Source organism: Dama dama, chromosome 11, assembly GCF_033118175.1.
Source record: "Dama dama isolate Ldn47 chromosome 11, ASM3311817v1, whole genome shotgun sequence".
Taxonomy (NCBI): Eukaryota; Metazoa; Chordata; class Mammalia; order Artiodactyla; family Cervidae; genus Dama; species Dama dama.
Window position 1 is genome coordinate 71423919 of NC_083691.1, and position 15734 is coordinate 71439652.

The 15734-nt window shown below is 35.9% G+C and overlaps 1 protein-coding gene across 1 annotated transcript in view; it reads left to right on the forward strand.

Moving 5' to 3' along the window:
* Positions 1-15734, forward strand: part of NRXN1 (neurexin 1) — a 1175743-nt gene that overhangs the window by 817778 nt on the left and 342231 nt on the right. Inside the window, exon 16 of the mRNA XM_061155451.1 lies at positions 8591-8772. Within this exon, the coding sequence (XP_061011434.1) occupies positions 8591-8772 (182 nt within the window). The remainder of the gene's footprint in view (positions 1-8590; positions 8773-15734) is intronic.

Below are 15734 nucleotides of genomic sequence, written 5' to 3' on the forward strand. Positions count from 1 at the left end.
ATTACAGAAAAATACAGTATATTTATTTAAAAAGGCTTTTATTAGAGAAAAGTTTTGGACCAGATAGGCAAAGGGGAAACTTCCCTACTTTGTCATTGAAGTGCACACTTGCTATTGAAATTATCTTTAAGAGAAGTGATTCCTGAGCTTATAGAAATCATGATAGTTTTTTGCTATTCCATTTTCTTCAGTTTTAACTTGTTTAAAATTTCTTATAGAATAAAATTCCCTGGTGGCTCAGACAATAAAGAATCTGCTTGCAATGCAGGAGACCCAGGTTCAATCCCTGGGTCAGGATGATCCCGTGGAGAAGGGAATGGCAACCCACTCCAGTATTCTTGCCTGGGAAATTCCAAGGACAGCAGAACCTGGCAAGCTACAGTCCATGGGGTGGCAATGAGTTGGGCACAACTGAGCAACTAACAAGCTCATGCCATTTTTCTTTTTAAAAATGGTACCTTGACTGGACCCAAGCTAAAACTCATATGGTCTGACTTAGTGGCATTGATTCTTTTCTTTCATGACTCGTAGGTCTGCTGTGGAGTTTGTTCAGGCTTGTTTGATCACGTTGAAACTTTGGGAGACATTAGTTTTTAATGCCTAGTGAGTCCTCATGGACCCTGAGAGTCTAACTCTTGATTTCATGGGGCTCAAGAATCTTTGTGAAAAAGTTTGAACCAAGTTCATGATTCCTTTATAATGAAGCTGTGTGTGTGTGTGTGTGTGTGTGTGTGTGTGGTGAGTCAATACAGTGACACTCAAACAAAATTTTTGAAACAGGGTACTCACAGTTTAGTCAGCTTACATTCAATTTAATAGATGTTCAACAAACTTTTTTTTTAATTCAATAAATTTCCTTAATTCCCAAGTCTAGGGTTCTGATGGACCTTGCAAAGTGCCATATAAGAAAAACCTCCCAATGTTCCTTCTTTCTGGAATGTCATCATGAGTTCCTTTCTTAAGGCTTTGGTTCTTTGGGAATTATCTAAACTTTTGTTGACTTTCTTTTCATTGCTCTGATTCAGGCTACGAGGCCAGTATCTAAGCCATTTCAGTGACATGGCTTGTTTCTTGCCCTGTTTTTCATTGAAGACCTACCTGCTCTCTTTCTCAAAGATGTATGGGTGAAAACCTTGTCTTATTTTCTAGTCTCTTTAGCTAGTTGTAATTGTATTTGTTATTTCTACCAAGTCTGCACCTTCCATCAAGAGTCTCATATTGTGATATATATAGTCTTTATTTTCCTTTCTTTCCTAACATTTTTTCACCCTTAGATCTGTGGCGTTGAGGGCTGTCTCTTATTCTCAATATTGGTAATTGGTGTTATTACTTTTTAGATTTAGAGTTGATTACATATTTTAGGTAGCAACTCCTGTTACTATGATTCCAGTCATCTCTCCTAATATAGTGCCCACCTTTCCTGATTTATAAGGCTCTTATATGAAATTTTAGGAATTAGGAATTTATAGCGTTCACAACTTAATTCTTTGTGATCTTGCAAAGAATTTACATTAATGTAGACAGAATTTCTTGCTTTAGAATACAAGTAAGATTGTTCAGATTTATTAATCTATTTGTTTTACTAGTTTTAGACCTATTTTTTAATACAAGGTGGTCTTCTTATTGTTTTTGTTTTCTGTGAACTTTATTCAGAATAATGGCTCCGTATAGGTAGAAATTGTTTAAGAAATTGAGATTAAGCAACAGTCTTGACAAGGTTGTGGGAGAAATAAAAGCTCCCCTTATTTATAACTGTTTTACTCTAAATTTCAATCTGACTGCCTGGCAGAGTTTCACTGGAAAAAAGTGTTATGTCCCTGTTACATTTAATAGAAGCATAATGGCCTGAATATTTCATGTTGGTTACATGATGACATTGAAAGAATTATAGACTTTCAGAAAAGGACATTTTATTCATATACTTATGTTATGAGTTAGAAGCTAATCTATTCTGAAGTTAATTATATTATTGTTCATGTTCCAAGGATCCAAGGCAATCAATAATCAAGCAGAACTGTACATGCTGATTGGTTTTCTTCTTCAGAAAGGTTCAACCTGTTGGAGGGAGTGTATTACCACTTGCAGGAATAAGGCTAACGTAGAGATGGTTGGAGGAGGAGGCAATGGCAACCCACTCCAGTATTCTAGCCTGGAAAATCCCATGGACGGAGGAGCCTGGTAGGCTGCAGTCCATGGGGTCGAGAAGAGTTGGACACGACTGAGCGACTTTATTTTCACTTTTCACTTTCGTGCATTGGAGAAGGAAATGGCAACCCACTCCAGTGTTCTTGCCTGGAGAATCCCAGGGATGGCGGAGCCCGGTGGGCTGCTGTCCAAGGGGTCGCACAGAGTCAGACACGACTGAAGTGACTTAGCAGCAGCAGCAGAGATGGTTGGAAAGCAAAAGGAGGGGAGAGACCCCTTTATGTAAATATATGTTAAGTAAAAACCTAAAAATACATTTATTATAACATCACAGGCAGTTCAAACATTAGAAGTAAGAGCCCATGTATAATTTTTACAAACGCTTGTTGCAGTGTGAAGTATGTTGACACTGCTAAATTTGTATCTGGTGAAACCAGCTTTGTTAATGAATTTGGAGTGAGTAGTATAGACTTACTGTATAGCTTAAATGTGAAGATTGCTGAAAACCACTTTGAGTCACCTATACATTTAGTGATGTGATGGATGTCAGGATTAATTTTCAATGAATCCATTATTAGTCATGGCACTGATGTGCTAGTGCTTGCCATATAGAAACATGCATAAATAAGAGAGGTGCCACATTCCTCCAAGTTCTTCCCTGTGTTTATAAAACTCTTGGAACTGTGATTAAGATGTACTGTTGCTGTGCATTGAATTTACTTATATAATAAAGTAAAACATGTTCCTATAAAATAAAATTTTTAAAAATGTAGCTAAATGGCAGTTCATCTTGCATAGCTTCCCCCTTTATTTAACAAAGTGAATTTTTGTGTCGTGCTATAAATATTACCATGCTAGATATTTTATGGCAATGAACTAATACTCTTTTTCTCATGAAAGTGATGCAATTTAATATCCTTCTCTTTGTCAGCTATTAGTGAATGTAAATAATGATGGAATGGGTTTATGTGACAAAGGTGCTAATCTAAGGAATAAAATACTGAAAACAGTAATAAAACCCAGGATGTAGGAAAGCCATTTCTTAAAAGGCATTTGGTTTGACACAATTTTGAAATGAATCAAACATTTCTAAAGACTCTTAAAACAACAGTGTTAGAGTGTTGGTTATATTAAATAGTCAACGTACATATGGGGCTTCCCTAGTGGCTCAGATGGTATAGAATCTGCCTGCAATGTGGAGACCTGGGTTCAGTCCCTACGATGGGAAGATCCCCTGGAGAAGGGTACAGCTACCCATTCCAGTATTCTAACCTGGAGAATTCAGCAGCCCAAGGAGGGACTTTGGCGAATGGTGTGCACATCCCTGACCTGTCTGAAGATGTATCTGCTGCCTTGGAGGATATGCAAAATCAAGTGAAAGCCATGTCTAATGAACTGTTGTTATAGTAATCTTGATCATACTGCTTTGTGGGCCCTGCTTCCTACAATGCCTCGTGAATTTTGTAACCCAGAGGTTGATAGCATTCTCTCATGTGGGTGGCAGGAGGGCTAAGGTACAATATATCTCAATAAATGATGCTCGTTATGGAAACTAAGAGCATCAAGAGGGGGGAATGAAGAAGGAATTCATAGGGCCTGGACTCCATCTCAGGCCTGTCTGTGCTGATCATGTGTGGCCACCTCTCCAGTGGACTCTGAACTCTGTGCTTAGCGCCTGTGGGAATGACAATGGAAGGATAAGACCCCGCTCTGGGCAGGGGAATCTTGAAGAAGAGAAAACAGACACTAATCACCCCTGCCTCCGGACACTATCTATCAGACTGTAAGCACAGGCTTATCGGTTATTAACTATTTGGAATGTAACTGCGGGCTTATTGATTATTGACTGTTTGAACACATAACACATGAATGATGGGGTTATTGTAGTTGTATTTACCCTTCCTTTGTTTATGTAAGTCTTAAGGGAATTGGGGTAGTGGGTTTGGACACATGGGGTATAAAAGATTTTCACAAATGCTGGTCGGGGTCCTTGGCTAAGAGGAGACTCTGCCTTGGGCCCGCCGGTGTAATAAACTGCACTCCACTAAAAAAAAAAAATAAAATAAAGTGTATTGAGTACTTAGCATATGTCAGGAATTGGACTGAGGCTTTACTGTGCAATTTTTCATTTATTCCTGACAGAATCTCTATGAGGCAGTGTTAATATTTCCAAGGATAGGAAACCCAAGAATTAAAGAGAATTAAAACATACTCAATGGCATGTAACTGGTAAATGATACAGTTGGAATTTGCAGCCAGGTCTGTCTGAGTCCAAAACTTGCATTCTTAATTTCTGATCTCTTCTGCTACAGTATATATCATATCCTTGGTTCAGAAAGATGCATGTTAAATGAAGTAGATTTTGACACGTTAGTCATCTATATTTTATTGTGGGAGTATTCTCATATTTTTAAAGTCACCAAAATAGAGTATATTGTTATTTTCTATCTTGATGGAAGGAGGACTTTAAGAATGTAGATTTTTGAGAACACAGAGTTTGATGCAAAGTGGTTTTTTTTTTGTTTGTTTGTTTAAAAACCAAGATGCTTATAGAGGGAAATGTAGAGAGTTGTGTTGGGAGCTGGGCATCTGAGTCTCTCGCTTATTATAGAATTGTGCTGATGAGTACATTACAATGCCCTATTCTGCATATAGAAGAAAAAAAGGAGAGAGATTGATTTTCAGATATATCTGAAGAAAAAGGGCACTAGAAATAACTGCATTGTTTGGCACATGGTAGTACACTTGTTTCTCCTTGGTTTTGGCAAAACTTGAAAAATTAGAAAGTCACTATAAGGAAGACAGAGTAGCTACTGGCATGCTAGTTGCCAAGGCTTAACACTTATTGGAAAAGTTTGAAGTATGAGATGAAATCAAATCTTGAGTAATGATATTTGTATTATGACATTTATCTTACTGAAAATATAAAGTGAAAGTGAAGTCACTCAATCGTGTCTGACTCTTTGCAACCCTGTGGACGGTAACCCACCAGGCTCCTCCGTCCATGGGATTCTCCAGGCAAGAATACTGGAGTGGATTGCCATTTCCTTCTCCAGGGATCTTCTAGACCCAGGGATTGAACCCAGGTCTCCCGCATTGCAGGCAGATGCTTTAACCTCTGATCCACCAGGGAAGCCCACTGAAAATATAAACCTTTAAATTATTATCCTCAAGTTCTGCAGCTGAGCAACTGGAAACTTTCATAATTCCACAAGTTTGGGAAGTGTACCCTAAACTAAATGTTAATCTACATACATTAAATGTTCTGTCATTTCACATTTACATGTTATTTTTTTTTCTTTCTTTAAAAGCATTGTGAGGTGAAAGGACAGTATATGATCATGAGGTACAAATGTCACTTTATGGATATGAGACATTCGAATATGATAGCGGTTGGCCTTGATAAATTCAGTCTGACATATCCAATTAACTTTTTCTTGACAGTCTTGTTATGGTAACAGAAACATTTCTGTTAAAAAAAAAAATACAGGAGTAGAATCTGGATACTAGATTTCTACTAGCTCTTCCAAGTTTGCAACTTTAGTTAACAAGTTAATCCTTATGACTGAATTTTCTCAGATGTGTTATGGGAGTAATGCTTGCCCTACTTTCCATACAGAAGTAAAGAGAAAATGAAAAAAATTGTTATGAAAGTGGCTTTTAATGTTAAAAATGATCATATAATGTATGATATTGTTGCTTTGCCAGACTCCCTTACTCTGATGATTCTGGAAAACATATGAGTCCTTAGATTTGTTTTATATTGTTAAGTAACATCTCTACTTGAATATTTTTAATTTGTATGCAATATATAGTTATTAGAGGACAAAGTTAATTGAAAAGAGAAAAATAAAATCAATCAAGTACCACCACAGAGGTCACCAACACATTCTCTTTTTAAAGAAACCTTTACTTTTATATGTTCTTGTCCTGTTTTTATCAATGTAGGATTTTCAGAAACATTTTAATACTTAATCATTTGCAATAGTTACCAAGCAGAAGACTATTTATCAAATTGTGCTTGCTTGTTAATATTGTGGTGAACAATCCTCTGATGATGTAGAGCATAAATGGGCCTAGAAGGCTCTGGAATTTCTGATATACAAATATGTATATCCTTCCTGAATCTTCTTTATTTGCACACTGATTAGTACATTTCAGATGTAACTTACATATTCTCACATGAGAGAGACAGAGAAACTGCTTTCATACATTAGTACTCAAGAAAATGAATAGTCCCTCTACCACTACAGTTTAACAAGATTTTGTTTTATTTCTTTTATACAATATTATCCTGATATGTTTCTTGGGTCAGGTCTACACACTAAGGCCTATTTAATCAATCAGTCACATAAGACATATTGTAAGGTTCGTTGGAGTTTCTCAAGGACCTATGGAAAAGTTTCAGACAGAATGCCAAGAGTAATTGACCCCAAAATATAAAAAGAGAAAAAAAAAATTGTATCATCCCCTATTTAATTAAAAGTATATAAATGTGACACTAAGGCAACTTCATTAAATTGGTAAATTTGGTTCATAGAAATTTATTTATTTATTTTTGGTTCATAGAAATTTAATGTGGGCTTCCTGGGTGGTGCAGTGGTAAAGAATCTGCCTGCCAGTGCAGGAGACCAGGGTTCAATCCCTGGTTGGGAAGATCCCTGGGAATAGGAAATGGCAACCCACTCTAGTATTCTTGCCTGGAGAATTCCCTGGACAGAGGAGCCTGGCAGGCAACAGTCCATGGGCTCATAAATGATGGTCATGCATGACGCATGCATGCATGCACACAGAAAATAAGACTTAATATCCCATCAGCCCTTTGGGGCTTCCCTGGTGGCTCAGATGGTAAAGAGTCTACCTGCAAACCCTGGGTTGGGAATATCCTCTGGAGAAGGGCATGCTTACCCACTCCAGTATTCTTGCCTGAATACTGAATCTCATGGTCAGGGGAGCCTGGCGGGTTGCAAAGAGACAGATATGACTGAGCGACTTACACTCACTCATAGGTTATCTGTTATAGTTGTTTTCCCAGAGCCCACAGCTTAAACTCACAGTTGAGGGTATGTTCTGTGTGTCCCGTTTTGGAGAAGGAAATGGCAACTGACTAGTATTCTTGCCTGGAAAATTCCATGGACAGAGGAGCCTGGCAGGCTGCAGTCATTGGGATTGTAGGGTCGTCCACCAGTGAGCAACTGAGCAGTATTTAGATACCTTGAAAATATACAGCTATAGACTCAACTTTTACATACAACCCTTATTCTTGGTAGAAGCTATGTTTCCATACACTCAAGATACTTTGAGGCCAAATTTTGACATTTAATCTTGTTGCTTCCCTTACCATATTGGCACATAGTAGGTCCACAATAAATATACACTAACATCCTTTGTTATTGGAAGGCTACACTCCCTTCTATAAATTGTACCTTAAAGTCTATTCTTGGGATAATAAAAGAATTATTTCTCTGGTCCCATTTAGTATGGAGGAAGGTTCATTCTCCTTTATGTATATCTTTGCATGTCTCTTTCAAAATTCCTGACTCAAATAATTAATTTTATTGCATTAAATGAGGTGGATGTCAGTGCTACAATGAAACAGGACTTTAACACATTGGGTGTTTAGGAGACTCGTTTGAACAAAGCTCTTTTTAAAGCCAAATGGATACTTACTGATATCACCATCATAAAGTAAAATTTGAACACTTAGCAAATGAGGCTATGCCATTATTCTCATTGTTGTAAGACCATCATTTGCTTTGGGAAAAAATGGATCTTTTTATGGAGCTGGATAGTTTGACAGCTAGCAAATATTGTGTGTTATATATGACCCGACTTCTATGGATGGGATCTATTATCTGTATTTTCTTGACATGACTATTGGTCTTATGGCTGTTCATCCATTAGTTATCATCTGTCATATGTGAACTGGCCCTCTCTCCATAAAAGTTGATTTGTAGCATGCTTGCAATTGTGCTGAATGACCCTGTCACACCTACATGCAGCTCTTGTTTCAGACACAAGTTGATACATGTTTCTGCTCCTTTTTGAAGCATCCAAAGTCAGTGTTTTCTACTATATTATTATTTTTTTTAATGGCAGAAAAAAAGAAAACCCCATTACATTGCATGCTTGTCCAACTCTGTGGAAAAGCAGTAATCTCTCATTTGTTCTGAAACACCTGCTGGTAGATTTAATGAGTATATTAAAAATGAAGCTGCCTTGATATAAAAAAAAAAAAACTTCTTTTTCTTGAACATGTATGATTAAAATCTGTTATTTGCTTATTCACCTTGCCATAGGTTTTTTGTTTCTGTTCTTATTATTTTATTTATTTATGATTGCCATGCTGTAAATTTAATACTTTACTAATATGTCAACATAATAATACATAGGAAAGTGTGCCCTGATATATTTGGACTAATTGGTTTTGGTTTTTGTTTTCCAGCTGGGACAACGTATATCTTTAGCAAAGGTGGTGGACAAATCACGTATAAGTGGCCTCCTAATGACCGGCCAAGTACACGAGCAGACAGACTGGCCATAGGGTTTAGTACTGTTCAGAAAGAAGCTGTATTGGTGCGAGTGGACAGTTCTTCTGGCCTGGGTGACTACCTAGAGCTGCATATAGTAAGTACTTCTAAAATAAAGATTCTGCTTTTAGCTTTTACTGCTAGCTTTTTGTAAATAACATATAACTCTGCTTTTTGGACATTTCCCTCCCCCTGCCCCACCACAGCAACTAGTACTTTATTACAGAAAGCATAAATATACTCTAGGGGTAATAAGACCTTATAGCTATTACTGTTTTTAAAAACGTTTTTGACTATTTTTTTTTCATGTGTGAATTCCACTTAATTTTCTGTCCACAAAGAATTACTCTTGGTGTGTTTTTAGTGACTTTAGGCAGTTTTGCTATATTCGTAAAAATATTATAGTCCAGTAGATATTATTCCATCTGAAAGCATGAGGTTGTAATTCTGGTAACATCAACAGATTTGGATCCGGTATCCTTATTTCTTTTCTCACTTGAGAAAAGAATTGTCTAAAGTTACATGCAATGGACAGGGGGAAATGAATCGGCAAAGTTATTTGGAGATAGAAAAAGGCAGAAAGATTACTTCTATGCCATCTTATACTCATTTTGATATGTACACATCAAAAAAATACAATGGACTCTTGCCATTTATACCCTGGGACCAGACATTTTCTCTAAGTCCTAAACCTCACACAAGAATTTAATTAGCTCTTAGTGATTGTCAAATAATAGTTCATAAATAAAAAGCTTTTCTATTCAAGTTTTAAAGTTGTCATAACTGATTATAGTTTGGGGACTCTTCCTTGTATCTCTGCATTCAGAGTTACTAATTTGTTTGGTTTCAATTCTTTATCTTCTCACGTCCTCATAATATTTTCAAATAATCATGCGGTCTTTTATCAATAAAAGATAGTCATATTTTATTGATGTATCAAAATAACACCCATAGTAAATTATCATATATTCAAAAACCCTAGAGGGTTCTTATCATCATAGTTCTAAATAAACTATCTTCTGGAAGATGCAGAAGCATATAAACCTCTTCATCCCCCTTTCTGTTCTTGAAGTATGATTTATCTCTTCTTCCTTATGTGATCACGTAAGTTTATTTTGTTTTGCTTTATTTATCCTGCAAGTTCTTCTGTTACCTGCACCAGTGTCTCAGAAGATCTTTGATTAGGTCAACATTTTCTTTCAGTCTTGGCTTCAGGCTCTCATCCTAAAATGATTAGGAAAACCACCAAACGCCAAAGTACATTATCACAGATTTGAAGGGTCTTAAAATTTTCAAAGTTCTATATATTTATTAATCTTAGTTTTCTGCTATACTTCTAGAATTTCCAATAAGCTGAATAGGGTTTACAACTGACCACAAAATCTGAATTCATTGCTAATATTGGGGAAAAAAAGAAAACAAAGTAAAAGAAAAACCCCCCTTCAACAGAACAATTATTGAATCATCGTAGATTTTCAATTCAAAATGCATTTGTCAAAATGAGAATCCTTGAAAAGTAATTTTAGCTGCCTTTCAGCAAATATCCAACAATCAGTATCGAAGGCATCTGGATTTTTATGGCATCATAAATAAGTGATCAGCTGAGATAACTAATTCAGTAAGGAATCTTGCTATTTACAGTAATCTCAGCTTTCCAAATGCAATTGCTCCATTCTGATTTAAGAGCCTTGCTACTTCGAAAATAAATAAATAAAAAAGAAAACAAGAGGTTTTCCTCCTGAAATAAATTACATATTGATCCATAACCAATTACACATTTACCCTGAGAAAAGGTTCTACACTGATCACTCTCACATCATAAGGGGTCTTGTTACTGAATTACTCAAGTAATTTGTTTGTTTTATGGTCAGAGGGTTTTAGTCTACAATTTTCCGATTTTGATCAACTGTGGCCTTAGAGTCCCTTTATATGTAAAAGGTTGACTTTTAGGTGTCCATGCCAGCTCAGAATCTTCCTAAACTTCTTTATTGGCCATAGATTTCTGATAGATGTCCTGTGAGGCCCTCCTTCATTCTGAATCTCTTCTCTTGGTCTTACCTGACTGTTCTCTTTGGATTCAGGTCTTTGTTTCTAACACCCTTCTTCTTGGATTTGCTATCTTCAAACCCTTTCTTAATCCTAGCCTGTCTTTGACTAGGAAATTGAAAGTGGATGTTAGTTCCCTGGGATTAGCAAACACCATTGGTAATCAGCCCTACTCACTCCTTTATCAACTACTAGGACCCAGCCTGAGTCCAGATCTGGCCAACTAAAACTTTCTATTTCCCCCTCCTTTTTTCTTGTTCCCTACAAACAATGATCAGCCATTAGTGACTCAGCAAGATGCTTACCTGGAAATAAGTTACTTTTTTTCCATGTATCCAACATACAAATAAGATTAAGCCAGTGGTTTTCTTTTCACTTCTGAAGTTTATGTTTAACTCTTTCCCATAATTTTGGGTACGTGGGAAAGGAAGAGAAAGAGGAGTTAGATATATTTTTTCTTTAAGAAGGAAAAAGAGAGAGAGTAAAAGAGAGGGAGGGAAGACAGGAACAGGAGGGAAAATTAAGTGGGAAGGAATCAAAGTTGATGCCCGTGGCTGATAGAAGCAGAAGTATTCTTTTTTTTTTTTTTTTTTTAGCAGAAGTATTCTTAATGATGGTACTTAGATTTGAGAATATTCAAGGAATATTTTATCAAATGGTTTACATGCCTTTGAATTTATGCCAATTTTTACAAAGTCATTTCTTCTGCTTCTTTCAGAATTGAAGTATAAAAGGAAAACAATAATTACAGAAAGATTATTACCATTGTTTGATTTTAGTTTATAAATATGACTGACTTAAAAATTAACCTGATGATATCACGTATACGTTTAGTCTATAAAAGTTAGAAATGTTGATTATCCATTAACTTCTAAGAAAGTGTCTATAAACCTTCAAGGTCAGCCATGTATAAACTATGAACTTATTTTATTTAAAAATCATTATTTATACCCTTAATTAATGGAATTAACCAAGAAGCAGGAAAGTTAACTTCACATATTAAAAGGTGCTCCAGTCTTGCTGAATTGCATAATGTCACTTCAGATAGATAACTTTTAAAATCTGATTGACATATAATTTCAATGAAGATGTGAATATTTGACATTATTATCCTATTCTTTTCAAATGATCATGTTTCATCTTACTTAAAAATATCACCATATTTAAATTTTGATTAACTGTACTCTTAAAAATATAATAATTTAGAATAAAATAATTTTTGACCCAGGTGACCTAGTTATTACAGATGGATTTTTTGCCATATTAGTCTAAATTCTACCACTGTTAACCTCAAAGCCATATGATATTGCTATTGAAATGTATAAGGTTTTAGGAGGGGATGAGAGGAAGAGAAAGACAAGAAGTAAGGGGCTATTAATTAACATAGTGCCAAGAATACAAATGTTTTCTTGTATTCAGAAATGTTTTCTGAAATAATAAAAGAATTAATGGATTATATGTTGAAAATAGCGTGGCTTAGGTTAAATATAGACTCAATATTCAGTCATCAAAATTTAATAGCCAGGACATGGAAGCAACCTAGATGCCCATCAGCAGATGAATGGATAAGGAAGCTGTGGTACATATACACCATGGAATATTATTCAGCCATTAAAAAGAATTCATTTGAACCAGTCCTAATGAGATGGATGAAGCTGGAGCCCATTATACAGAGTGAAGTAAGCCAGAAAGATAAAGAACATTACAGCATACTAACACATATATATGGAATTTAGAAAGATGGTAACGATAACCCTATATGCAAAACAGAAAAAGAGACACAGAAATACAGAACAGACTTTTGAACTCTGTGGGAGAATGTGAGGGTGGGATATTTCAAAAGAACAGCATGTATACTATCTATGGTGAAACAGATCACCAGCCCAGGTGGGATGCATGAGACAAGTGCTCCGGCCTGGTGCACTGGGAAGACCCAGAGGGATCGGGTGGAGAGGGAGGTGGGAGCGGGGATTGGGATGGGGAAGACGTGTAAATCCATGGCTGATTCATATCAATGTATGACAAAACCCACTGAAATGTTGTGAAGTGATTGGCCTCCAACTAATAAAAAAAAATAAATAAATAAAAATAAAATAAACACATTTCTTAAAAGCTTAAAAAAAATTTTTTTTCAGTGAAGTCATAGATGCAGTTCAGTTTCTACATAACTGAATAAATTTATCTAATTTCTTGTTTACAATGCATAAAAAGTATAGCATCTGATACATATCAGCTGTTTTATTGAAAAGTTACACTTTTTTTTTTATGTTGTTTTCTGAATATTCCAGCTAATAATTGACCATGGTAGTTGAATTAAGTCTGTGGTGAGAGTTTTTGTTGGATGAGTGATACTCTCTCCTAAATAGTTACCTCAATTTTTGTAATTCACTTTTATCATGAATTGTTCTCCAGTCATTTTGTATCTGTCCATTATCTTCAAATAAAGATAAGCTTTCTGATGGCATAGAACAAAATTTATAATAATGATGACTAATAAGAAAAAATAATGTAATGTAGAAATGTGACTTTTTGTCATTCATGTAAGTACATATTAGAAGTCTGTGCAGAAATATTTTCTGAGCAACTTATAGGGTCCAGCCTATGTTGAAGACTCTGTGGATTCAAAAATAAGTGAGGTCACCACTTAGTACTTATCTCAATAAACATTAGTTAGATAGATGAATGAAAAGCCCACTGGGACCCTGGTTACTAGGTAGCTTGTATTCATAATAGTAAACACACTTTGTCCGAGAGTGACTAGTTTTTCTTGGTTATTTCTCCATCTTGGTAGAGCTCCATTTCTTTCCTTTATCTGCAATAGTATTTATAAAAATGTGGGTAAATGATAGATTTTTAAGGTAAAGAATATGAAACAAGAAACTTATGAACTGTAAAGTGTTTCTGTTTTACACATTTAAATTAATGTTGATTATTTAATCAATATTGAATATGATAATTTCTTAGAGGCAATAAGCAAAAAATTAAATTCATTTTTTTCATTATTTATGAGATACACCTACAAATTTTACCAATGTTGTCACTCTAGAGGAAGTATCTCTCATCTATCAGTCTGGCAATGTTAATTGGAGATCACTTAACCCTTCTAACTTAGAAGAATGCACTGCAAATGTGTGTTCCCTCACTCACATGAATATTAACATGTTTATTAGTTCTGATCAGAGGAAATTGTGGAGGGTGGAGGAGAGGATGAGTGGAGAGTGTTCTTTGAAATTCTTTCATCTTAGGAGCATGAAAGAGCATTGCAAATTTGATTAGTGAATTGTATATATTTGCCTTAAGTGTTTCTTCTTTGTACCTTCCTGAACCGGAAGCCTTATGTTTGAAACCAAACTCTTAATTGATTTTGATATAGAAATACACCTTTTGATCAGTGATTTTAGTGTTAACTAGAAGCATAGTGTATTTAGAGTAAATATCACCTCCTAAAATAACTTATCAATATCATTGACATAACCAATCTTTCTCATAATTCTCTGCTGCTCTACATTTTACTCTAGTTACCTTATTTTACAAAGAGTTTCTGAATTTAATCTTTGTAAAATCAGTTCATATACATGGGTACATACCTATATCAACAAGATAAAACCTAATTATTTCCTCACAGGCTTTTCTAGAATTTAAAGTGTTTCATCTGAAATATTCTTTTTAACCAACCAATTCCCCTATTTTAAGAGTTTCACTTTCTCATGTAATATTTAAATTAAAACCTGTAAATCATACACAGTAGATATTATATTTTGTTTTGGCTATCTTGGCTCTTAGCTTCCCTTGTAGCTTAGTTGGTAAAGAATCTGCCTGCAGTACAGGAGACCCGGCTTCGATTTCTGAGTCAGGAAGATCCCCTGGAGAAGGAAATGGCAGCCCACTGCAATGTTCTTGCTGGGGAATATCCCATGGGCAGAGGAGCCTGGTTGGCTACAGTCCGTGGGGTCACAAGAGTCAGACACAACCTGGCGACTAAACCACCACTGCAGATGTTAATTCAGAAATCACTCCTGAGTGGACTTCCTGTGGCAAACCTCCATCTCAAGTCTGCTTCCTGGGAAACTAACTTGTACATTTTGTCAAGAAGTCCTTGTTCTGGGGGGCTTCCCAGGTGGTGCTAGTGGTAAAGAACCTGCCTGCCAATGCAGGAGACATAAGAGACACGGGTTTGAACCCTGGGTCGGGAAGATCCCCTGGAGGAGGGCATGGCAGTCCATTCCAGTATTCTTACCTGAGGAATCCCATGGACAGAGGAGCATGGTGGGCTATAGTCCATAGGGTCGCACAGAGTTGGACACACTGAAGCGACTTAGCACATCCTGGTTCTTACAGGAATTATAGAACATGTGGCCTATTTGACTGTTGTAAAAGTCTTGCCCAAGCTTCTAATATAGAAAGGATGAATATTATCTTTGAAGAAAGTGAGAGAAATCATGGTCACATTTTTATTGACTTAAGTGATATACAGATATCTTGAAACAATCTCTATCTTGGGAATGGATGGTGTCATGTGAATTAATACCAACTCCTTCCTTCATCCTTTCGCCATGGAAGTTAGTTCAGTATCTCATTTTCTAATTTATTGGTTGAAACATTTCAGCATCAGTAAATCTCTCTGAATTTGGTTTCTCAATTTCTAGAATTACCTCCTTCTCTGAAATTCTGTTGCTGTGAAATGTAATAAAGAGAACCAAGACATTTCTAGCTGTACCTCCTTATTTCATATACTTATCACTTAGGTGCTTAAGCAACTGCCACACCTTCTCAGCTATCTTCCTGTCTCTATTCTGAATACTTTCCAATCAGTTTATATACTTATGTCAGGTTAATTTGCTAAAATGCCTTTTTTGATTATTCCTCTGTTCTTCCTCTTGGGAAACACATTGATGCTTCCCAATTACATACAGGTAAAGGCACGCTCTGTGACTCACATTTAGTGTCCTGAAAATTCTGATCTTAGTTTCCCTTTGCGTGTCCATATTTCCAAAATTCTTTTCTTTCCACTTC